Genomic DNA, 26,010 nt, shown 5'->3' with positions numbered 1-26,010 from the left:
TTCTTTTTATTCTCTGTTGTTGTAATGTTTAAAGGTTTTGTCTTTACCAATAAACCACCACCCTATTGCTAATGGAATTTTGGTTTAGTCACACATAAAAAAGATATGAATCTAAAATAACCCATAAATGATCACAAGATGATTGTCTTTCAATACATTATACATGGCTAACTCTATTCTTTCCATGTGGAATTGTGGTACGTAGGATCTACGTGTCAATGTGTCATTGACCCTCCGACTGATAGAAACTAACATCAGGCCCGGTTTTGTGGGTTGGACAGCCCAGGCAGACGTCAAGGCCCAAAAGGTTTATAGGGCCCAACAAAAATTTAGGGTCAAGATTTTTAAATGAGCACTTTTATCTTAAATGCTTAATAAATGACTTTAGTAGCAAAAAAGAAGCTAGTTCAATGGTTAAGATACTCAAATTTGAAAATCAAGGTCATGAGTTCTAAACTCTTCCTTTATATTTTTATTTCCTAAACAATTTTCCAGTTATTCCCATGCATTTTTTATTTTATAAAATGTTTTGAACTATCAATTCACTTAATTAATTGACTCTTCGATCTTGTTAACAAGGTGATTATATGACTAATTAGTTAATGTTTTGGGTTATAATCTTGATGAGTTTATATTATACCATTTTTTTTGTTTCGCCTGAGACCCAAAATTTTTTTTATCATTCTCGGAGACGGCCCTGACTAACATTCAAACATTTTAATTTTATTACACATTTACGACCTGGACTTCCCTCATATATTGTTTTAGTGTAATTTCTCATGTGAAACATATATACATGTGTTTGGGTTAGGGATTGTATGATTGTAAAAGATCTAATGTTTGCTATTTTAATCGTTCATTAAATAAAATAAAATCACGAGCACCTATTATTATGCTGATATATTAGGTTAAAGTCACATACACATGATCAATCTATCCACTTCCTTTGAACATAATAAAATAAGTGAAAGTGAAGATATTCAAAAGGAACGGACATGAAGAACCTCCGGTCATTCATCATCATAGGAGACTAAGAGTAGCTAGGGATATTTTTTAAATAGTGGTTGCATGGAGAGAGAGAGAGAGATGGGGGAGAGAGAGTCATTAAAACGAGAGATACTTCCAATGAAGAAAGCCACCTAAAAAGTAAGCCTCCATGCCGTCTCTAAACCATTTAGATCTTTTTAGTGCAAGATGAATCTCTCACATGTATGTATGTATGTATGTGTATATACATGCATGTGTATGTGTGGAATGTATAGGTATGTATCATGTGTATATGTGAATGTGTGGATAAGCTAGACAAGCTCACTTGAAGTTGAACCTTAACATGATCCCGATTAATTAAGGAGTATTATAACAAATGACGAAATGTTATGTAAACAAGAAGTCCGACCGAATAACTTGACAAATGTATACCATCAAACGATGCAACATGGAATATATTATACTATCTAGGAATTACTGAAGCCAAGATCCCTTGCTGACTCAACGAGTACGTTCAGAACGGGAAGTTGCTTTCACGCAGGGGCGCAACTTAGTGTATGTCCGAGGGAGCGCCCCCCCCCCCCCCCCCCCCGCGGTTTCGGAAAAATTGGGGGGGGGGGGCGTGGCTTCGCCAATGCTTTCACGCCTAAAAATATATATACGATCGAGGATTACAAACCGATATCTATCCATCGTGGACTCAACGAGTAAGTTAAAAACGGGCGCAGTTGCTTACATGCACAAATGAGGAAGTAAATAATATCCACATATGAGGAAATACATGAGTTTATAAACCAAGGATATAGAGTTTGTCATACACATTTTTACACATATGAGGAAATACATGAGTTTGTAAACCAAGGATATAGAGTTTATCATACACATTTTTACGACCGGTATGCCTAATAAATCAACATAAATATTCGGCTTAAAAGTTAAAATAGCCAAATCGCCCTTCTCGTTAATAGAAAAAATGGATTAAGTTAACCAAGTGGACTAAAATGGAAACAGTGAAACTTTTTTGGACCCACATTTAAAAAATGAAACCTTTGAACTAAACTGACAAAATTGTCCAACCACATGGACTAAAATGACATTTAACTCCAAGGGAAAACATAAAAAGAGAGAAAATGAATAAGTTACATGTCAACAACTGAATGAACTAGACATATATTTGTGTTGATTTACGCAAACCTTAAACTTGTCCTTATATTGTATTGAATGTGCATCGTCAACATCCCATCCCACGTTTGATGGCCAACTCTTCTGGTACTATAAATAGTATATCTTATGATATTGTTGCAGATTTTGTGGAGGAAAGTTATTAAGTACCACCAACCAATTCACTGTTCTAATGGAAATGCATGTCACCTTTTCTCATCATACCATACCAAATATTCCTATAATTATATGCAATGGGGCCTCAAACATTCATACTTGTATCATTGCTCTTTAATACCTCACTTCTTAACAGGAAAAACCATGGCTTAAACTACTGTTCTATATATATAATCTATATCATTTTGTAGGGTTTTCAAGCTTTAAATGACAAATATAACAAGTTTTTAGTAGATTGTTTTACCCGCATTGTCCAACAAAGTTAGGTTTATGTCTAGAACTTTCATAAGTTTGGGAAAGCGATAAAGGGCATAATGAAGTTCATGTTACACTACTGTAAAGAGGCGAAATTTCCTTCGAAAATTTCTTAACTGCGTCGGAACTTCCCATACATTTATGACGAAATACCTAGACTGTTGCACCCTAAGTTATCATCGACCAAGTACCGATAAAAATTAGTTCCCACAAACAACCAATGACTAGAAATAAATGATCATGCGACGAACCCATTAGCAATGTGGAATAATTAATAAAATCTATACCTAATAAGTAATAAGTAGCTCATTGCGTCACGTGTCGCAATTTTGTGACCTAACATTATTTTTTCCGCTTCTCTTATTTTACTTATTCGTATTCTATCTCAATATATATATATATATATATATATATCTTTTCTCTGTTGGATTAATCTTGATGGGACAAGTCGGGCCAATAGAAGACTAGAAGTATGTTTTTATTGGTCAAGTATAGTCATGTGTTTTTTATATTGAAGTGTTTAGCAAGATTAAGTTAGTGGGTTAATGGATTAGTGGACCTAATTATTAGTTATTGGGTTAGTGGGTATTTATTTTATTCTATATATTGTAAGTTTTAATATGAATGAAATTAGGGTTTTTCTTGAACAGCAAACACATCTTTGTACGTTAATTTAAGTTTTGTGTGATTAAAGCTTTCACAATCCAACAATCTCAAAATATCGTTTTACAATTCCTAAATTTTCATTACTAATTATCTAATATTTCATTTATTCAACAAGTATTATATACGAGTTTCTAACCAAGTAAGTAATAAAGGAAACTTTATATTTCAACATGATAGAGTTATATACATCATGGAGTGTGGCATGGGAAGGTAGACCTAGCCCGACCTGGACCAGACCATAAAGTGCCCTTGTCACGCTTCTGCAGATTAAACTTAGGCAGAATATTGATGATTGCAATATGCAAAATGCATCATGATTGAGTGGAACTTTAGCATATCAATTGGGGTATAGATAGTGAAGTAAGCGGCTACACATCATGTGCATCAGAATTCAGAAAACTAACGATAATAACATCATAGCCAGACACAAATCATATAACCAAGCACAGAACTCATGTTCTTTCTTCCTACAAAAGCTGACATCAAAATGCTGGCCTTGTCAGTATATACATATGAAACAGTGCCAACAACTAAACGTCACGCTTGCAGTATGCGCATATAATGTATATGCGTGTGGGCGCTCGGGGGGCAAAAGTGAAAGTGCACTAATTTTAACGTTATTAACTAATTTCATGAAAATAATGTTAAAAGAGGGGGATGGTTAATCGTGCATCATGTGATGGCGTTGATAGATGAAAGACAAAGGAGTACATGCACTAATTCGCGTTTGTCTTAATTGCCGAGTGTTATGTGACTTATGTCCAAGGTTTGATGCAAAACTACCATCAAGCCGAGGGGTCTCACTGGAAGCAGCCTCTCTATTCCTACAGGATAGAGGTAAGGCTGTCTACATCTTACCCTCTTCACACCCTACTTTAGTTTTGCTATTGGTGGGATTTACTGAGTATGATGATGATGACAGTGCCAACAACTGTAGAACATAAATAGTATCAGTAACCGAAAATGTGGATCGCACGTTATATTCATCATATATCAGATTCTATGATCTTGCTATATGGAAACATATAGTTATGGGTCTCAAATATCCATGATGTCTATGTAAATGTCATCCACTGTACAGAAGTAAATGTTCGGTTTATAAATGTAGAAAATAGTGATTTTGTAATTCATTCGGTCAAGAAGAGATGATAGCTATCATGAATGTGATGTCATATGTTGTAATGCGTGTTAGATACTAGGTTCATTATGATTGGGACAACATAAACTGATAATATGGAATTAAGCATTCTGGAATTGGAGGACTAAAGATGTGTTTGGTTTAAAGAATTTTTTTTAATGAAGTTGGAATTAATCAAAGGAATAGGAACACGGAAGAACTTGATTTGGAATTTGCTAACAGTAATTAAAATTCAGATGAACTGAATCTATCAAGTGAATTTGAATTTGTAATGAGTTTGGGTGTCGCTGTGGGAACAACGCCAGTGATGGCCGCAACGATCAAGGTTGCCAGTGGCGGGGCTGTTCCAGATGCATGGACAGCGATCTGGGGCGTGGGCAGATGGCTGGAGGCGGGGTGCTAGTGGCGTGGATGGCAGATGCAACTGCGGTTTAGTGATATATTTACTTTAGTTGAACTTCTTCATTCTTGAGTTCTTAGACTATACGGTGTGGAGTGAGTTGAAGATGAGGCATTAAACGTCATGTGGTAGTCACGTAAGCTAAGGGGCGTGGTAAAAAAAGCACGGGATGGTGTTGGGCATGAAAAAGGTCTCACCTAGTGTTTAAAAACAAACAACTAATCACAAACCTTCTACCACAAACCACTAATCACAAACCTTCCCACTCACAGTGCCGTGGAAAACACCACGTGGTGGTTTGGTGGGCGTGGACTGGCCTCCAAGCCAGATTTCCACACCCAGACCGTGTGGTCTTACATGAAAGAATTCGAGGAACTAATTCCAATAATAAAATAAAAGTATTTGATTCCCGATTTTGTTTTGGATCGAGTTATAATAAACACCTTGAAGATAATAATCATAGACTGTGAGAAGAAATAAATTCTAGCACCATATTCATACTCAAGTAACAACTCTAACCATCAATTTCTGAAATAAGATATATTTTGATTCGAGAAATTATTAATCTTTTAAACGTATGCTTAACAATCCTCGTGACAGACACTTGACATTAATAATCTATACAAGATTAGAAGGATCCATTTTTTTTTTTTTTACTAGAAACAGGTTTATGTTACCAACCATCATATATTTAGGTAAACTATCACCATATGTTAACAAACTTCATATATTTTGTTCTGTTACTTTAATGTTTATTTGATGCCATGAAGAGATTTTATGAGCTTATAAAATGTAGCCTCTTGGACAGAAACAAAAAAACTTTCAAGTTGTTTTATAAATTATTCATCGTCCAATTTTCAAATTTTCAAGTTGTAGGCTCTTGGATAGGAACACCCCTTTGATAAAATAGGAAGACTATCAGAAGGGACTAGAACCTAGATGTAAATGTAAGATAATATTTATAAACCTAGGGTGATTTTATAGCAGTTTGTATAGCATAGTGTTATTACATATATTTTTTCATGTCTAGTTATACACTAGTTGGGATTCCCCGCATGTTACAGCGGTTATTCCGTCGATATCAATACGGTTTGATTTGTTATAGTAGTTTTACGATATCAACACTCGATATAACAAGCGAAAGAGATATGCTAAGAGGGTATCGACACGTGATATACATTAATCAAAAACAATAAAAACGTGTACTAGTATAAGTTCGGATAATACAGATACCAGTTTAATGTTTTTTGGTAGGAATCAATTAATTTCATCACAACACTGAACGAACAAAAAAAAACATTTTTCTATTGAAACGTAGATAAAAATGAAAACGTTGTAACACTATATTCGTAATTTGTAAAGTATTATACTATACTATTATGATAATAACAATGGTAAATGTCGTCACCGTGTGTGTATATATATGATCAATCATGAGGTAGTTTTGATGACATGGATGATTGCACGTTTATGCTTCAATCACTCATATATTACTATTTACTACTCCGTTGTAAGAAAATATGTGTGTGTATGTGTATATATATATATATATTGATACTTAGATTAAAAAAAATAAGTATGTCGCATGGCATAAATCATCGTATTTTAAAAGTTATAAGCGAAAAACAAAATATACTTAAAAGTGACGCTAATAATAAAAATAAATATTAAAAATTAGTATTTCTTCGACCAAAACCAAACTTGGTAGTTCTAGACTTTTGCTAAAAGAAATATTAAATTGAAATCCAGGATGTAGCGGTGACTCAATCAAATTGAATCACTATTCGCCCTAATTTGCAAATGTTATATAGTAAATAAATAAATAAATATGTAAGCAATACTTGAACCCTAATTTGGGGATTTCCGCAATATGTAACATATATCAAAGCTGACTGAGCCTGTAGCCACCACCACAGATCATGCAATTGGAACTATTGCAACAATCAGGAGGCTTTAAGAAACTCTAGCAGTCCTCGATGATAATATGCGAAATGTTGAAGATCGACAAATAATGACAATGAAGAAACTTAGTGATCGAAAAGATCACCTAGGCGAATTTCATGAATTTTCATATGTAGTATATGAACAATTTTATCGACTGCGTGTTACTTAGAGATGAACTATTATTAATCTACATGAAAATTGAATAAAAGATTTACTTTTTACTTTGATAGATTTATCTGTAGAGTTTATAGTGATCGCAGTAAAGACGGTTTAGAATCAACTCATGAGGAAAATGATGTCTACATGTTCAAAAAGTGATAGCTAAAGACGATGTTGCATGGTTGAATAGTTATAGCTAAACATGACATTTATTTATTTAAGCTAAAAGACCTCACTATATCTAACATAAGAAAAAGAGTAAACTTCCGTTTTACTCCCTGTGGTTTAGTCACTTTAACGGTTTTGCCTTAATCTTTAAAAAATAGCCATTTTACTCTCTGATCTATGAATCCATTCATGATTTTACTCCCCGCCCTAAACGTCATCCATTTTAAACATTAAAGTCTGTAACGTGCAAAACACCTGATAGGCAATTATGTCTTTTCCCAACCCACATTAATGAATTACCTTTTTAAACCTTAACATTTAAAATGGATGACGTTTAGGGGCAGGGAGTAAAATTATGAAGGGCTTCATAGATCAGGGAGTAAAATGACTATTTTTAAAGGTTTAGGGCAAAATCGTTAAAGTGACCAAACCACAGGGAGTAAAACGGAAGTTTACTCTAAGAAAAATAAATGTTCCAAACTAGATTAGCCATAATCTCGCAAGGATGGGACTTAACTTGACGATGGTGTGCGGATAAAACCTAACAACTTATTGTCTAAGATCTAAGGGTAAATATATAGTCCAAACAAGCAAAACACGATCTTAATAGAAGAACCTGACTCGCCCACTATTTAATACTATATGGTAAGATTTAATTCGAGTTCAAGTAGCATCCGATAACTAGTGATGTTGTTGGGTTCCAACAAAACCACATGGCAATGATAGATAGTGACCTCATGCCCGAATCAATCCAATAATATCCAAATCTAACAACTAGATCCAACAAACATTTATAGAATCAAATTTAGGATTATATGTGTTCATTTAATAGCAATAGAATCACAAAAAAGATCTTGCCTAAATCCTAATAAATTTGTCTTTTGTCCTAAGACATGAAAAATCTAAAATGGTCATGCAAACATCCAAGTGTGATGCACATACCACGTACGACCTAGTTCATAGTTACATCTTATGATATCCAACGAACGAAAAAAATTCAAAAGACCCCCATCTACTTTTGAATTTTGCATTATTTCTCCCTGTGTTACTTAATAATTTCAGTAGGACCACACACAGTTCACAAAGTCTAAATCAGCCATCCCCAAATCTAGGTTACCAAACCAAATCGCATTTTATCTTTCTTTATACAGGTTTTTGTTTGTTTAAAAAATACGTCAATTATACTTGATTAAATTAATAAATGTCTAATGCAACAAGTGCTTTCTGTTCATATACGAATTGTTGGTCTTAATCTTTTTTATAAGCAATTTAAAATATTTGACTTGTATAAAGTTGAATAAAAATATATGTTAAAATTCAAACATTTAGATTAATATATAATTAAATTTACACAAACTAAACTATTACATAAACGTTTATAAATGTATAAATTTTACAAATTCTTAAGTTATATATGTTCCATAATTTTATTAACTATTAAAACTTTCTAACCTGATATTATAAATTTTGGAGTAAACTGCCATTTTGGTCCCTGAGGTTTGGCCAGTTTTACCACTTTAGTCCAAATTTCAAACCTTTTGCCATTTTGGTCCCTATGGTTTCGTTTTTTGCCATTTTGGTCCAAATTTCAAATTTGGCCAGATTCCCCAACTTAGAACCTGATATTTTGTCTTTACCGTCAGGGGTAATTTTAGTCATTTTGGAATTATTATAACACATTTTTAATTAAACAATACACATTAATCAATAAACTCTCATCTTCATCTCCCCTTTCAGATCTTCAAAACCCTCATCTTCATCTCCCCTTTCAGATCTTCAAAACCCTCATCTTCATCTCCCCTTTCAGATCACCACCGCCACCATCACCACTCTCCCTCTCCCTCTCCCTCTCTCCTTTCTGCCAAGCACCACCACCACCGTTTCAAAAACTCCGGCCTGGTCTTATGTCCTTCATCTCCGCCGTACACGGGTTGAGCTTTCTGGGTTCACTACTAGAAAAAGTATTTGTTTGGGCGGTGTAATTGAAGTTTATGGGCGGTTTTAGGACCGCCCAAACAAACGTCGCTGGAAAAAGTGTATGTGTATTCTAGCGGGTAAAGAACCGCCCAAAGTAACACGACTCACCGCCCAAAATAGCACCAAAACCACTCAAATTGAACCGCCCAAACACCTAGTAAACCGCCCAAAATGGAATTTAGAACAATGTATTTATGGAACGCTCAAAAAGAGTAATGGGAGCCCAGAATAAAAGAATTAAAAAAATACTACATTGCAGTCAAAAACCAACAAACCCAAACAAATTCAGAAAAACTTGTTTAATTACATTATAACATACATAGTGTACACATCTTGTTCAAAAAAAACTAAACTAATTCTATGTCTACCTATCAAAAAACTAAACTAATTCTATGTCTACCTATCATCACTAAATACCGAACTAAAAAACTGATGCATGATGTTTTCAACCATCTTCGTCGATTTCTGCTTGTGTAATCTCTCTTGCGTGGTTCAAAATCTAAAAAACCAAATAAAAAAGTAAGATATATATATATACACACACACATGGAGACCTAAATTATAATCATTTAAACGAGAGTGTGATATTTACTGGTATAGTGGCCTCGTGCAAAGTTGTTTGCGGCGTCTTCCTTCCCGCACATGAGCTGCTCCGAGAAAAACAGTTGGTGGTATAAACCAGTTCTCACTTCATTGGTGACAGTGGGCTCAAGGTCAATGAAAATGGCACGTGAAACGTGTATTCCAGCACATGTTTCACTAAAAAATGTGTTGAAAGCCCCCCAACAGTCTTGTCACTTGGCATTTCGCCATCAGGCTATCAATGTTGAACAATCAATAATTATATAAATCAGTTTACAAAATCGATAATTGTTGAACAATCGACAGACAAACATCATATATTGGAACTGAATTGCATAAATCCTGAACAAACACGTCGAAAAAGGTTACCTAAATGTCGTGTTTTAGGCAGTAAGGAGCACAACAGGAATTGCTGACCTAAATACCACAATGATCTGCCACATATAAAATAGGATCCACAATGATCTTCGGTTACGCTTTATAAAGCACCGTATTAGAGAGTCCCTTGGACCAAGCTGGAAATAAGAATAAACAAGTTTTCAGTGAAAAAAATCTATAACTCAAACATGTTGCCTTCGTTTGTTTTTTACCATACAAAAAGTACAAAGACTTGCTAGCACTTTCTTTGACAAAAAATCTTGAAGATTTGGAAGCTAAAAGATATAAATTTAGAGATTTTTTATATTTAACTGTGTAGAGGGTCAATACAAAACGTGTTTAATCTCAAACGGTTCAAAACAGAAGCATGTTTAATCCCATGCGTGTTTATATAAAAAACAGAGAGCATGCAAAAATGTTCGACATCAAATCACAATATGTTATACTGCAACAAACTAGAAAAGATAATTTAAAAAATTTTTGGTGTTACCTAAGATAGTGACCATCCAAACAAACAACAATTACAATTTGACCATCATGGTTAGCGGCTTTTATACAGGAATAATGGAGATCTTCAAAAGGTTGAGCTTCATCAATTCCAGTCACCTCCTCTGGCCAACACACAGCAGCCGTAAGAAAAAAAACATCACTAAACAAGCTATAAGTCACTTATAAAAAAATAAACAATGTACATTTTCATCTATTTTCAATGAAGAAAAGGCAACCACGTATTTATTATACTATCGTACCATACAATGGTGGCAATATACTGAATCTCTCGCCGTTCGCTTTGTTGATTATGATCATCGAATAGACACACTGTCGGTCCTTTTCCTTTCAATACCCATCCAGCCCCAGTTTTATACAACGAAAGAACCACAAATAGTCGTTCAATACCAAGAGCTTGAGAGGCAGACATAGCTACTAAGGAACTACCTACACTCGGTGGCTGCATTCAAACATTACAAATTATAATGATCACAAAGCTCAAGGTCACAAAGTTGAGCATGACAAACATCTTATATCGATGAAGTTACAATATGATGTTCACCTTGGCGATGCTAACAGGTTCGTTTGCAAAGGCAACTGAGACTAGTCCTGTGGTAGTTAAGTTTGGCTTCAGATTGTTGAAGGAAGTTACAGAGGCTCCACGCCTCTCATCTCAATAACTCTGGCTCCTCTGTTGAAGCTGAATTGGAGAATTTATCTGAGAACCAAGATGTTAGTACCAGATCCAATCAAAGGAAAAAATAACCAGACCACCTACAATTGTAAATGTGCATAATATACCAATTATAGATGATGATGACGATGATGATAAAGTACCTTTTAAGGTTTCACACTTTATCCACAAAACAACTTTCACACATTTGAAATTAATAACAGTATCTCATTAACCTAAATTCAACTATTGGTCTAACATGAGCAGAATCAGAAAGATTTAACAGGTTATTTTCACTTGTGAACGAATTAAGATTACCATTGCAAAGAGAAACCTAAATCAAATTAACAACAAAATCTACACTAACTAGAGTAATTAACGATAAAAAAGAGAGAAGAAGCTACCTTATGCCGATAATTCCCTGTTAAAAACGCAGTAATCCTCTTCAAATTAAGATCCACTTAGTACAAATTTTGTAAGGTGAGTTACAGAAATGGATAATTTGAGTTGAATCAAACTAAACAACCGCAATTCATCACTCTTGTCTAGAGATCAAATATACATAAACAAAATATACAAAAATGTGTACAGTATATAATGAGTATTATCAGATTAAGAACAACCAAACCATAAAAAAGAGCCATTCCATAGTTCCAAACTGAACCTAAGAGAGATGATACCGATTAGGTTCTCACCTGTAGAAGCATATAAAATTATAAGCAAATTAGACAAACATGTATTGTCAATTAGGGTAATGAACCTGTTGATTAGCTTCGGTGAAAAAATGGATGAACCTGTCAAATTGAGAAGGATGAAAGATGTGATGTCGATTAGGGTTTCATAAAGTATCTAGGAGGATAAAAGGATCCACGAAAAAGGCATATGTATCCAATTGTGTTTGGGTATTAGGGTTTCATGAAAAAACTGGGCGGGGTACTAAAAAATATTTGGCGCTTAAAGCTTAAATGTTCTGGGCGGTTCAAAATGTAGCTCAAAAAAAGGTATAGTTTTAGGCGCTTTTTAAACATAGCCCAGAAAAACAATTTTTTAGGTTGTTTAAGTTTGGATTAACGTGGGCATGTTTCTTTTGAGCGGTTTTGAGCCCCCCACCGCCCAAAATGAGTTTTCTACTCGCTTAGAAAAATTAGTTTTGTAGTAGTGGTATCTAAGGAAATGGCTTTGAATGTTAGGATTTGCAAGTATGTTAATAACCCTAATTTGGGGTGGCTGATGATTTGGGGGTGTTAGAGAGAGAGAGAGAGAGACAGAGGGTTATTTAGAGAGAGAGAGAGAGAAAAGATAGAGTCAGGGGTGCTAGATAGAGAGAGAGAGGCAGGTGGTGGTTAAAACGTAATTCAGCAATTCCGGTGAGCTTGATTATGTGTTCTTCATCATCATCATCATGCTGGTGGTCTTCGAAGCAACCAAAATTCATCATCTGCTTCATCATCATCCGCTTGATTTGATTTTGACATCGTTGTGGGGAAATCATAGGTTTGTTCGACGATCTCTTTGATTGATCACAGTAGAATGATGCAGATGTCATTTTTGTAACAACTGAGAATGAAATTGAAGTAAATTTGTGGTGTATTTGGGTCAGAAAGGACTGTTGATTTGTGGTGTATTTGGGTTTGATTATTTTTAATCAATTTTGACTTATAATAAATCTAAAATGACCAAAACACCCCTGAGGATAAAGACAAAATATCAGGGTTTTAGTTGGGGAATCTGACCAAACTTGAAACTTGGACCAAAATAGCAAAAAAACGAAATTACAGGGACCAAAATGGCAAAAGGTTTAAAATTTGGACTAAAGTGGCAAAACTGGCCAAACCTCAGGGACCAAAATGGCAGTTTACTCTAAATTTTGTATAAGGTTATATCTAAGATATATAAATTCTAAAATGTTATAAGTTTATTTATTGAAGCTAATAAGTTTACAACATATATAAATATTTATGTTTTTTATATTTAAAAATTATATGTATATTCTTAACGAAGGGCCATGAATAGTAACTATTTTTTATAATAGTATATAGCTTTTTTATTATTATTATCTTAATATTATAATAGTTTATTATTATATTTACTTTTACTAACATATTTTTATTTTTTTTCTTTTTTTAAACCACATATTTCCTTACCAATTTTTTAATAATTCTTTTTTATTTTATCAATTAATTTGATACTTGTAAATAAATTATGTTTATAACTTTTTTCTAAAAAACTTAAGTACGTAGTTGTGGTTGATTTTTTCCCTCGACATTCCATTATAAGTTTTGTTAAAAACGAAGTTGTACTCAAAATAAAGTATTTATTTTGTATCATAAAATGGTACGATGATAAAGTAACCCGCTCTAATGGTTTGACTTTTTCTAAACAACATGTTTTATATTCAAAACGCATACGTATTACATCATCATTTACTCGGTTTCGTCGCAACGTTGGACGTAAAAAAAACTTTATAACCTACAAAAGTTAGTAAAATATATTGGGAGGCACACTTTGCCTTCGGCGGACATCTCCATAAACACCAAAGCCAAAAATGACTAAAGCACATAATAGCACAATATCACATCCTTGGTTTTGTGCTTACGAGTGTATAAACACCCCGTTACGAACGCTCTTACTAGTCATATATTTCAAAATTTTATATCTTTTTCATGATTGTGTCTTTTTTTTAATGGCGAATTTTTTTTAGTTTCTGTCGTATGTTGAATACCCCACCTAATTGGTGATTATGGAGAATGACTTGTTAGGCTATAGGGTGTGGTCATGACCCTTATGACCACCATGACCCTTTACGTCAGTGCCATGTAATCCACCTTTAATCCATCATCAAAAACCACTACCCTAAGGGTGTGGTCATGATCAAAATCACTAGCCCCTTATTTATTATAATTTATCTTTGTCTAAAGAAAAAATGAAATGATTTGTTGAAAAATGGAAATGAGGATCATGGTTGCCATGGTTTAATCAATTCAAACCATGGTGGATCAAGCAAGGGAGTGGTGTAACCTTTTATTCATTTTCCTAGGTGGCAAATCATGTCCCAACCAGATTCTCACACACTATAGCCTTATAATTTTTTAAATTCCTATAACCCAGAAAAAAATCATTTAAAATTATCAAAATACAAAAATTAACAAGTAGAGTTGATGACTGACTTCATGACCCCACCTATAACCCTATAAATTCAACTCAACTACACAGTAAAACAGAGTCATTCACTCACTCATCCACATAAATGTATTTATAGTTTTTCCCTCCTTTCTCCCTCTTTCACTTTGCCCCTTCACTTCACTTCAACACCTCAGAAGAAACAAGCCTTGAGAAAGTGAACCAAATCCTTTCCTTAACCCTACACGCCTCCATCTTCATCTCTCTCTGCATTTAAATACCCTCAGAAAATTTAAAAAAAAAAACCCACATTTCAATTCACTCACACCCATTTAAACTCTTGGTTTCTAAACTAAACCACAACAAAAACAGAGCATTTCTTGAAAAAAAAAACAGAGTATTTTTCAAGATTTTCAAAGATCCTTCATTTCTTACTCATTCTTCAATTTTCTTGAATTTCTCTTGTGGGTTTTGATCTTTTTATCTTTCTTGATAAATCTTTAAACTAAAACACAACAAAAACAGAGCATTTCTTGAAAAAAAAAGCACATTCTTGAAAAACAGAGTATTTTTCAAGATTTTCAAAAGACCCTTAATTTCTTACTCATTTCACAATCTTCTTACATTTCTGTTGTGGGTTTTCATCCTTTTATCTTTCTTGATAAATCTTTAATGGATTCTTGTGAAAAAGACAAGATCTTTATAACATTTGATGGGCCAATAATAGTGGGTGCTGGCCCTTCTGGTATAGCTGTTGCAGCTTGTCTTCAAGAAAATGGAATCCCATCACTTGTTCTTGAAAGAAGTGACTGCATTGCATCTTTATGGCAACACAAAACCTATGATCGGTTAAAGCTTCATCTCCCTAAACATTTTTGTGAGCTTCCATTATTTGGGTACCCAAAGAATTTCCCAAAATACCCTTCTAAAAACCAGTTTGTTTCCTACATGTTGGCCTATGCAAAACACTTTAACATTGTCCCAAAGTTTAACCAGTTGGTGGAAAAAGCTGAGTTTGATGGTGAAAATGGTGTGTGGAGAGTGAGTACACAAGATTGTGTGTATGTGTCACGGTGGTTAGTGGTGGCTACCGGAGAGAATGCGGAGGCGGTGGTGCCGGAGATTCAAGGGGTTGAAAAGTTTGAAGGGGTGGTGAAGCATACAAGTGAGTACAAAAGTGGTTGTGAGTTTAAAGATCAAAGGGTTTTGGTTGTTGGGTGTGGGAATTCTGGTATGGAGGTTAGTTTGGACCTTTGCCGTTACAATGCAAGTCCTTTTATGGTTGTTAGAAACTCTGTAAGTTCATCATCATTTTCATCATTATTATTATTATGTTCTTTTCAGTGTGTGTGTGTGTGTGTTAAGGTGTTGTGTGTGTTGGGGGGGGGGGGGGGGGGGTTGTGATGATTAGTGTATTATTGTTGTTGTAATTTTATATGTCAAAGTCAATCAAGTTTGCCTTTTAGAGTTTAGACTTTTAGTTCACTTTTTGAAATGGGTCTTTTTTTATTTTATGAAAAATATTATACAATATACAACAATAGTTGAAATCACAAGATCACCTTAGTTTTGATACTATCAAGATTTTTTCTCATGTGGGTATTTCCTGAATTCTTTCTTTTTATGTTAAAACAATCAAAGTTTACTTTTTTCCATTTGGGTATTTCATCTTTTTGTCAAAAAAAGGTGTTTCTTGAAAAAAAATAGTAATTATATATACCCCATGCTTTAAAACTTGTATATTGGATGATTATTGATTTATTTCAATGCAATCAAGATTTTGTAAAATATGTTGACTTGGTTGACTTTTGTGTGACATTTGCTTGTTTGTTTTGATGCAAATATAGGTTCATGTTCTACCTAGAGAGATGTTTGGATTCACAACATTTGGAATAGCTATGGCACTTCTCAAATGGCTACCACTTAGAGTGGTGGACAGATTAATCTTGTTTATGGCTAGTTTAACACTTGGAAACACCGATAAACTAGGGCTTAAGCGACCAAAAACCGGCCCTATTGAGCTTAAAAATGCTACTGGAAAGACACCGGTGCTCGACACCGGTGCCTTGTCTCTTATCAAATCCGGTAACATCAAGGTAACTATCGAAAGATTCCTGACACATGTGTTAATGTGTTGTACAAGACAAATGTTTTTTTTTTTTTTTTTGTGATTTATTGGAATGTTTGTAGGTGGTGGAGCAAGGAGTGAGAGAACTCACTAGAAATGGAGCAAGATTTATGGATGGTCAAGAAATTGCATTTGATTCTATTGTTTTGGCAACAGGATACAAGAGCAATGTGCCATTTTGGCTCAAGGTAAATTTTATGGCACCAATTGTGATAACATATAATGGTTTGTTCTGTTTTTACTATTAAAATCATGCATAACATAGTTACCAATGGTTAATGTTAGATACCCTATTATACAGATGATAACATTGTTCATGGTTCGGTTTGAAATTGTAAAACCATAGAAAATCAAATTGTGAACACCCTGACCGTCGAAAATAGACACCTTCTATTTTTTCTATGATAGTTATATATTATTATAGAAAAAACAAAATCAAACTTATTTATAAAATATTTTTACAGAATTTTATCTTATTCTCTATCTCACATCACTTTCTAAGCCTTACACAGAAGCCTACAAAATGGTTTTTAGTAACCAAAAAAGTGAAAAACTGATGGCACTTGTTTGGAGGGTTCTCAATCTCTTAACATTTTTGTTGTCATTTTATGATATGTTACTATCAACAAGTATTCCCATTCTTATATTTCTTCTATTTTATGAATTTGCTTATAAATGAGCTTAACAAATTTACAAATGACAAAAACTAAGTTTCTAAATCATGAGTAATGTACACCTTTTGATGCATATTGTATAAATCACAATAAGAAATGTTCTGGTTGTAGTAAATTTATTTCTGGAATAATGTTACCATAAGATATTCTGTTGCTGCAGTTATCTAGAGAGAGAATCAGAATTGAAATGTGTTGTGCATATTATGATCTCATTATTTTGTCCTTCATAATGAGTCTGGTCATTGAGTATGGCCCACATACTTCAAATAAGTGTATTATTATTTTTAATTTATAAGAAAAAAATATTTATAAACTCTCAACTTAAATATCATTGATTTGTATAAATAATACAAGCCCTTGCTATAACAAAATATTTGTATTTAATGTGTTTCAGGGAAGTGATTTTTTCACCGATGATGGAATGCCGAAAACGCCTTTCCCAAATGGATGGAAAGGAGAGAACGGGTTATACACGGTTGGGTTTACCCGAAGAGGTCTTCTTGGTACAACATGTGATGCGCTTAAAATTGCTAAAGACGTTACAGATCAATGGCGGAACCTGACAAGCAATTCAAAGCACGAGTTTAGGTTAAAGTCATGTAATGATCAATAAAAGAAATAAGAGATAAATAGGGTTTTTATTTTTATTTAGATGGTGCAGTGGCATTATTGTACTTTTTTTTGGGGGGAGTGGGGGTGAGGGAGGTTGTTAATTTTCTAGTTCAAATGCTTGCAAAACAACATTGTCTTTTAGGTTCAAAATTTCTGATGTTCTTTTGTTACTTGAGGGGTGGTGGGGTTAGATTGTACATTGACAAGTTTTGTAATTCACTCTTGAAGTTCTTTTATTCCTTTTAGTGCATGGCTCTTGGTTGTATTTTATTATTTTCATGCATTCAAACAATTTTTCCATCGTTTATAGTGTTGAAGCTGAGCTTGTAAGTTGTAAGATTACTTGGTAAAAGTTAATTATGATATGAATTAATTACCTAAGTTGTGTTTCAAACTAGTATTCTTTATTTATTTAATATATTATTCAATAAATATATAGTAATGCATATACTTGTATATAACGCGAAATAATTTAGAATTATTAGTGTAAAAGAGAAACATTTGTTGTTAAAAACGGTAGATACTATGTGTATGAAAAGTCAACTACTTTGGTGTAAAAGTATTTTTAAAACATATTTTAAAACTTAGAACTAAACTAAATAATAAATATGCCTATATTTTTACAAAATGTCTTAAATATTATATTTTATATAAGCAGTTTATATGAATCAATCAAATCAAATGAAAAGAACAATGTGAGGTAAAAGAAAAACTTTCAGAGTTTTTATTTAGAAAGTTTTAAGAAAGTTTAGTTACATCAGTTCTTCTAAATCAGGAAAACACAATATACACAAATTACCTCATTACTAAATCACGCATCCTAATATTACAATTTTTTTTTAATTTTTTTATAGTGAGCACCCGTTACCGTTAAACTTACGCAATATAATGTGTAGAAGCCTAGAAGTGATAAGCACCAACCACATCCGCATCATCAAACTAAAGCGCTTAGAGCCGAAATGGGGCTCCATCGGATATTTGAATCCATATACAGGACCTTAGGCACACTGCTTGAAAAATCAAAATCTACAACGGGTGAGATAAGGCTTATGATCATTAGGTCATGGGTTTGATTCCCACAAAGGGTTTTTTTCCAGATTTATTGAGTTTTCTCCTGAATTTGTGTATAGACATTATTGCCTAGTGGAGATGGATATGATCGGGTGGTTCCGCTGGTGGCCCGATAATACTCCGGTGGTCCGTCAGTGATCCAAATTTACCGTTCAATCAAAAAAAAAAAAACAAGAAACACAAGTATTGAACATGGAAAAAAAAGAAAAATCATCAAGCGTGATTGAGTTTACCTTATCAAACAAAGCAGTTGGTGTTTTATTGCCATAAACATTTTATCAACTATGAGTTATACTCACCTTTGCGAAACCGGGACTTAAAAGAAATATGTAGTCGACTTGGCGAAGAATATTACCCCTAATAATGGAAAGAAATGAAAGGAAATAGAGAGAAAGTAAAAATATTTGTGTTCCATAGTTTCATTTAAGGAAAGGAAAAAAAAAAGAAAATAAAACATGTTGTGTTCCAAAGTTTCATTTAAAGAAGAAAATGAAAGGAAAACCAGGAGTTTTTTCCTAAATTAGTGTAGATACAAAAAGTATTTACCTATTTGGGTACTTTGAAAAATATTTACCTATTTGGTTACTTTTCTATATCTCTTTAATTTTGTACCTAATTTATACATTTCTTTTTATTTTTCTACCCAAAGTAAAATTAGATTACTCACAGAATTAGAATCAACAAAAATATGAGTAATTATTTTTTTGTAAAAAAATAAAAAATTCTGCAGATATTCAAAAAAAATCTGCAAAAATTCTAAAAAAATCTGCGAAAAATCCACAAAAATCTGCAAAAATATATTAAAAAATTCTACAATAATTCTTCAAAGTTAAATAAAATCTGCAAAAAATATTATAAAAAAACATATAATCTATAGGGTAATAGTTGGTGGATTTGATGGTCCACATTGTGTAGTTCGTTTGGGGTTAATATCTATAAAAAAACAAACTACTTATACGTAAAGAATATTGGAGAAATAATCACTATTAATAAAATTGAAATAATTAAAATACTTAGGATCTTTTCTCAAAACTCAAATTTCAAGAAATTCGAAATTTGTAACTTTATTTTATAAATTGCTTGAGTTTAAATAAACTTGTTTGAAATATCAAACTTTCCACCAAATTACTATCACTTAATCGATATAACTTAGGGGAGTAAATTTGTGGATTTTTCGCAGATTTTTTTTGTAGAATTTTTGTAGATTTTTTTTGAATATTTGCAGAATTTTTTATTTTTTTACAAAAAATAATTACTCATATTTTTGCTGATTCCAATTCTATGAGTAATCTAATTTAACTTTTGGTAGAAAAATAAAAAGAAATGTATAAATTAGGTAAAAAATTAAAGGGATATAGAAAAGTACCCAAATAGGTAAATATTTTTCAAAGTACCCAAATAGGTAAATACTTTTTGTATCTACACTAGTTTGGGAAAAAACTCGAAAAACCAGACTAAATTCTTTAATTTTTTTCTTTCCTTCTGATTTAAAAGGAAATTAAAGGAAGAACATCTTTTTTTCCCTTTCTCTTCCTTTTTCTTCTTCCTTTTACTTTCTATTTTTTCCCCTTGTTTAGTGAACAGAGCGTTACATTAAACTAAAAATGTTGAGTGGACTTGACCACAAATCCGAACAAAGGGTACACAATAGAATCTAGATCACTATCTCTTCTATCTAAGATGGAAGATGATATATATATTTTTTATATTAAAGTTGGATTTTGTATTACAACTTAAAGTAACTGTTTAATAAAATATAAAAGTGACTAAACATAGTATCCAAGTAAATCCAAATATAACCTTTTAAGATCTTATTAAGAAATATAACTTTTACAAATGATGGATGCTACTTTTGTGAAACACACAAAGGTTGGATTCCAAGAGTCTATCAAGCACCAAACAACCAACCAAAGATGGGTTATCATTATATTTCATCCAAATTTACTTTTATTTATTATCTTCGATGGTAAACAAAAGTATTTTTGTTAGTTGAGATTCGATGATAAGATTCATGCTCTTTATCTTCTTTGTCATTTTCATTTTAAAATCACCATCAAAATTAATGTCTATCTATCATTATACCATTATTAATATGGTTTTTTTTTTCAAAATCGAAACCGACCGCACAACATTTGAATTCATGTTTATGGTTTCCTCTTTGATAAAGAATATTGTGCCGCTACTATAGTGAATCGACCGAACAACATCAAGTTAGGTACCTTATTTCATTTTTTTATTGTTTTTGATAAACAACACCATATCATAACATACCGTACCAAAAAATATCGGTACCGGTACATGTACTCATATTTATGGTTTCAGCTTTTGATAAGTTTTCATTTTTACAACGGTGTCTGTGAGGATAAATGAATATCGGTATCAGTATCAGTATCGTGACGATCTGAACCAACTGATACCGCTTGAATAACATAGGTGTTGGTAGTGTTGCGTTTATGTCGTTTACGGTTAATGTAAAACACGTGTTGATTTCTATACTAAGTGCATGTATTGTACCAGTATTGTAACGAACTGAATTGATATCACTCGGATGCTCTCGTGATAACATACTACCACAAACACACAGACAAATACCCTAGTTACTACATTCTTAATGAAGAACTGAAACTAGATGAAGTATAATAAGTAGTTAACTGTCATTTCCGCCCTTATGGTTTATCCAGTTATGTAATTTAAAGCCAAATTTTAGACTTGTATCACTTTTGTTCTTAACATTCTTGAAACATATCAGTTCTGTTAAAAAAGCTAACATCTGTTTTGCTAGTTTTGTCCTTGTTGTGACAACCCGAAATTCCAAGGTTAGTTTGGTAATCTTGATTCCTCATTAATTCTTTGTCTTTCATGTTAATTTCCATTCTTGGTCCTTTATGTTACTTGGTATGTTAAAACGGTTGAGCGTAAACGCAACCTTGTGCTACACACACACACATATACTCTTATTACCTCTTTTGTGTTCGGTCCACACTTGTGTTGAAACCGATTCACACAAGTCGCATAACCCAAACCATCACTTGGGTTATTAAGCCAAACATGGGTATTAGAAGCCCATTTAAGTTATAGATTAGCACATGTGGGTTCGGCCCACATTGTTTCGATTTGTATTAAGGGGGCCGTGCATATATCTCAATCATTATCACAAGAATAAACCCAAACCCTATACACATCCTAGTTCGTACGGCAAACAGGAGAACCCCCCCCCCCCATTCGCAATATCATCTTGTTCAACCAAGACTTCCGGTTAGTGAATTCAGTTCATGTTTGCTTAATGTTCAACTTGTGGCCTGATACGAATTAACTAAGTTATTTGATTAGAGTGTTAATCGAAATTGTTTATGATGTTAATCGAGCACATGTTTACTTGGCCAAAGACATGCTTGCTGATTATGTTTTAATATGTGACAAGAAGTTGTATGATAAAAGTTTCATGGTCATGATCAGATTCAATTAATTACATGATTTTTTTGATGATGAGGATTGTGATGAAAATCTGTTAATAGTTGTATTGTATGGTGGGATGATAAATTCATCAAATAGGGATTATTACATGATTGATATTATTATTATTATTATTATTATTATTATTATTATTATTATTATTATTATTATTATTATTATTATTATTATTATTATTATTATTATTATTATTAATGTTATGTGGTTGATACTGTTACGTCTATTATAGGGATGACCAATTATTTGAGTTATAAATATATGGTTAAAACATGATTAATGTGAACGTTCAGATGGTTTATGTATGATCCGAAAATGAGTATAGTTGTGATAGACCTCAAATTTGATTATAGAGTCTGCTTGTAAACTATTATATGTTGTTGTTAATAATCATAAATCATGATCTGTTTGTACAAATGAAACATGGGCCGAGTTGTACAAGTGAAACATGGGCCGCCCAACATCGCGTAAAATGAATGGGAATTGGGCTGCACATTAAGCTAGATCCATATGCAATGAACATCATGGACTGGTACGTTGGGTGGGCTGCGAACCGGTCTGCGGGTCACTTTGTTAGGGGCCGAATAATTATTGGGTGTTCCGGTTGGGCTCAATTGTGCATTGGGTTTAGGTCCAATCGGATGGACTATTGTGAATCAAATTATAATGGGGTCAGCCTCTTCTTCTTACAGTTGAGCCGATCCAGTAATGGGAACACTAAGAGTGTACCATTGGGTTGCACATTTGAATTGTCTGGCTTAAATGAGAGATGTGATTAATCATGTGTTGTGAATTTGGCTGTGGATAACGGAGTACTTTCGGACATGTTACTAGTGTAGTGCGATTGTTATGATATTACGTGACCCCAAACAGTAATTGCAAACGGGATGGTATGAACTATGCTTGATATGACATACGTAGTGATTATATGTTTGATTATTTAGCGCTTGAGTAGTATGTGTGATTTGATACGTGATATGTGAATTCATTAAACTGATTGTTGATGGTAAATCATGGTAGGACGCATTTAATCAACTGTTAAACAAGTAACATAATCTACTGAGCAATCAAAGGTGAGTTCACTACTTTGAGCATGCGTCCCGGTGGTTGGGACAGTCAGTGGGTATCCCGAGGAGGGATAAATCTTTTGGGTAAAACTGGGATGTTGGATAATATTCTCACTCTCTATCTTTTAAGTCCCATCTTTTGCTATCGTGGGTGGTAGCGGGGTATTAGTTGGTAGCGCTACTTAGATTTGGCACCCTCTCCCCGTTCCTGAGAGAGGGCGGGTGTGAACTAATGACCCAGTCGGGCCCAGTGCTTTGATAGTAGCACTAGGGAACGGGCAAAACATACATCAGGAGCCGTCTTGTCCAGTATCGAGATATTATCAGCATTGTTTTCGTATTTGTTAAACAGACTGGATTAAATACTTGGTAACTAACGTTTTATTAAAACTGTGAACTCGCCAGCTTTGTCTGATACTCTTGTTGCATGCTCGCAGGTCGTTAGGCATCTTGGATTTGGAGACTTGCTGTCTGGAAGAGCAGGAGTGGTCATGGGGCGACTAGAGGGAGTCATGTGATTATTATTATTATTATTATTATTATTATTATTATTATTATTATTATTATTATTATTATTATACATTGGTTTTTGAATAACTTAACTTTGGTTTATTACTTGCTTCCGCTGAACATATTAGTTTACATTTAAATGTGATGGGACTCTTATTATTTATTCGAGAACTTATTTGATACTTGTGGGTTCAATGTAATTAGTGGCTCAGTGTCTGTACGTCACACGCCTATCAGGGACACTCCCTAGGTGGTATTTTTTTGGGGTGTGACAATTTGGTATCAGAGCCACTGGTTATAGTGAACTTGGTTTTAAAACGATTTTTATAAAACCAGACTATAACCGAACAGATCTGAAATCGACCATGACACTCAGCTCCAGATTGCAAGGTTCGTCTCTTGTTTACTATTGCGTAGTATATCTAATGTTTACCTATGAATAACGTCACACATGAATGCACACTTGGCACTGCCATATGAACTATTATGTTACCAACCCACGTTACGTGCTTTAATAGTGCAACCTTTCTTGAACTTTCATGATCTATGTCGTGGTGTCACCTGCTTTATTGCTTGAATTCGGGAAACCTTTCTAACACGAATTGAGTGGAGCTGAGATGAACATGCAAATTGGATTATTATTGTGGGTGCACACATAATAATAATGTGGGGTGCTTATGAGTCCCAGTGAAACTTGACAAGTGTGAAAAAGGATTCCGCTCTGCTAGTTAATGCTATGATAGAACTCGGTAGTCTATGGGAGGTAATAGTGATGCTTGACTCCCACCTGAACTTGTTTTTGAAATTCTTCCTTTACTTGTATAGAATCATGAGTGGACGTGGAGGACATGGTGGAGGCCGCGGTGGTGGACGTGGCCACATTGCTATGACTCAAGCTGAGTTAACCGATCTCATCAACACTCACGTGGCTGAAGCCTTAGCGGCTTATCAGGCTGGTACGATATGTACCAAACACTCTTTATCCTTGTGTCGCATGCTCGAGTCTTACTTGTTTGTTTTATGTTATTTCGTTAATAGGTCAACAGGTGCAACAGAATCTACACCATCCGCCTGTTTGCACGTTTAAAACCTTCATGGATTGTAAGCCGCAGACCTTTAGTGGGACTGAAGGGGCTGTAGGACTCTTGCGTTGGTTCGAGAAGGCGGAGTCCGTATTCGCGATATGTAACTGCCCTGTTGGGGACAGAGTGAAGTATGCTACGGGCACGCTCAAGGATGGTGCCCTGACATGGTGGAATGCCCAGGTTCAACTGTTGGGAAACGAGGCAGCGAACGCCACTGCGTGGGACGACTTTAAGGAGTTGATGAGGGAGGAATACTGTCCTCGTGATGAGATACAGAAACTAGAGAACGAGTATTATGATCTGAAAATGGTGGGATCTGAGATTGAAGCGTACGTGAAGCGGTCGTATGAGTTGGCTGACATGTGTCCGAATTTGTCCCGACCTATGTCTCGAAGAATTGAGTTGTTCATCAAGGGATTACCTCCACGAGTGAAGGGTTTGGTTACTGTAGCAAACCTCAATAACTTAACTCAGATTTTCCGTTTGGCTCACAAGATCGTTGATCAGGAGGTGGAGAGTAATTCGCTGCCACCACGTGTTTCTGCTACTACTACTGCCGCTACTACAGCTACTACTCCTGCCACTGACAGCAAGCGTAAGTGGAGCGATGTGGACAAGGCGTCCAATTCAGTGCAGTCACAAAAAAGACCGGATACTGGCAGCAATCGTGGTTTCAGCCAGTCTTCTTCGGTGAATCAGAATCAGAGTAACAGTTCAGGTCAGGGTTCTTATGCGGGAAAATTACCAAAGTGCAACAAGTGCAACTATCACCATCGGGGGCAGTGTACTCGTATATGTCACAGGTGCAACAAAGCGGGGCATATGGCCAAAGACTGTAGGGTTTCACTTCCGAGACAGCAGCAGCAGCAGCAACCACAGCAACATGACAGACAGCAACCTCAGCAGAATCATGGTAATCGCAAGAGTTGCTTGCAGTGTGGTGACGAGGGACATTTCAGGCGGGATTGCCCTCAGTTGAATCAGAATGCGGGTAATAACAACAACAATGGGAACAACAATGGGAACAACGGGGGAAACAGTGCGTGTGGGCGCGTGTTTATTATTGGAGCTGGGGAGGCTCGGAATGATGACAACGTAGTGACAGGTACGTTTTCAGTAAA

General features: G+C 34.3%; 1 protein-coding gene and 1 long non-coding RNA gene across 2 annotated transcripts; one reads left to right on the top strand and one right to left on the bottom strand.

The window, feature by feature from the left end:
* Positions 1 to 9,322: 9,322 nt before the first annotated feature.
* On the bottom strand, positions 9,323 to 11,798 carry LOC110940958. Its single transcript, XR_002593716.2, has 6 exons — positions 11,044 to 11,798; positions 10,742 to 10,941; positions 10,483 to 10,603; positions 9,984 to 10,129; positions 9,625 to 9,849; positions 9,323 to 9,531 (listed from the first exon to the last, which is right to left on the bottom strand). It is a non-coding gene; the product is annotated as an uncharacterized LOC110940958 (long non-coding RNA).
* A 2,736-nt stretch (positions 11,799 to 14,534) lies between these two features.
* LOC110883772 (probable indole-3-pyruvate monooxygenase YUCCA4) lies at positions 14,535 to 17,938 on the top strand. Its single transcript, XM_022131425.1, has 4 exons — positions 14,535 to 15,570; positions 16,122 to 16,370; positions 16,465 to 16,590; positions 17,471 to 17,938. Exons 1-4 carry the CDS (start codon positions 14,947 to 14,949, stop codon positions 17,687 to 17,689), a joined length of 1,218 nt encoding a protein of 405 aa, XP_021987117.1. The 5' UTR covers positions 14,535 to 14,946; the 3' UTR covers positions 17,690 to 17,938.
* Positions 17,939 to 26,010: the final 8,072 nt, after the last annotated feature.

The sequence above is a fragment of the Helianthus annuus genome, chromosome 1 (assembly GCF_002127325.2).
Source record: "Helianthus annuus cultivar XRQ/B chromosome 1, HanXRQr2.0-SUNRISE, whole genome shotgun sequence".
Taxonomy (NCBI): domain Eukaryota; kingdom Viridiplantae; phylum Streptophyta; class Magnoliopsida; order Asterales; family Asteraceae; genus Helianthus; species Helianthus annuus.
This window is presented reverse-complemented; position numbering and strand designations above follow the sequence as displayed.

What these genes read in the sequence shown, in the direction of transcription:
- LOC110883772 (XM_022131425.1), top strand. Translation starts at nt 14,947, where the DNA reads ATGGATTCTTGTGAAAAAGACAAGATCTTTATAACATTTGATGGGCCA. An exon ending in TTATGGTTGTTAGAAACTCT is followed by an intron (nt 15,571 to 16,121) that starts GTAAGTTCATCA and finishes ATGCAAATATAG; the next exon opens with GTTCATGTTCTACCTAGAGA. An exon ending in ATGTGCCATTTTGGCTCAAG is followed by an intron (nt 16,591 to 17,470) that starts GTAAATTTTATG and finishes AATGTGTTTCAG; the next exon opens with GGAAGTGATTTTTTCACCGA.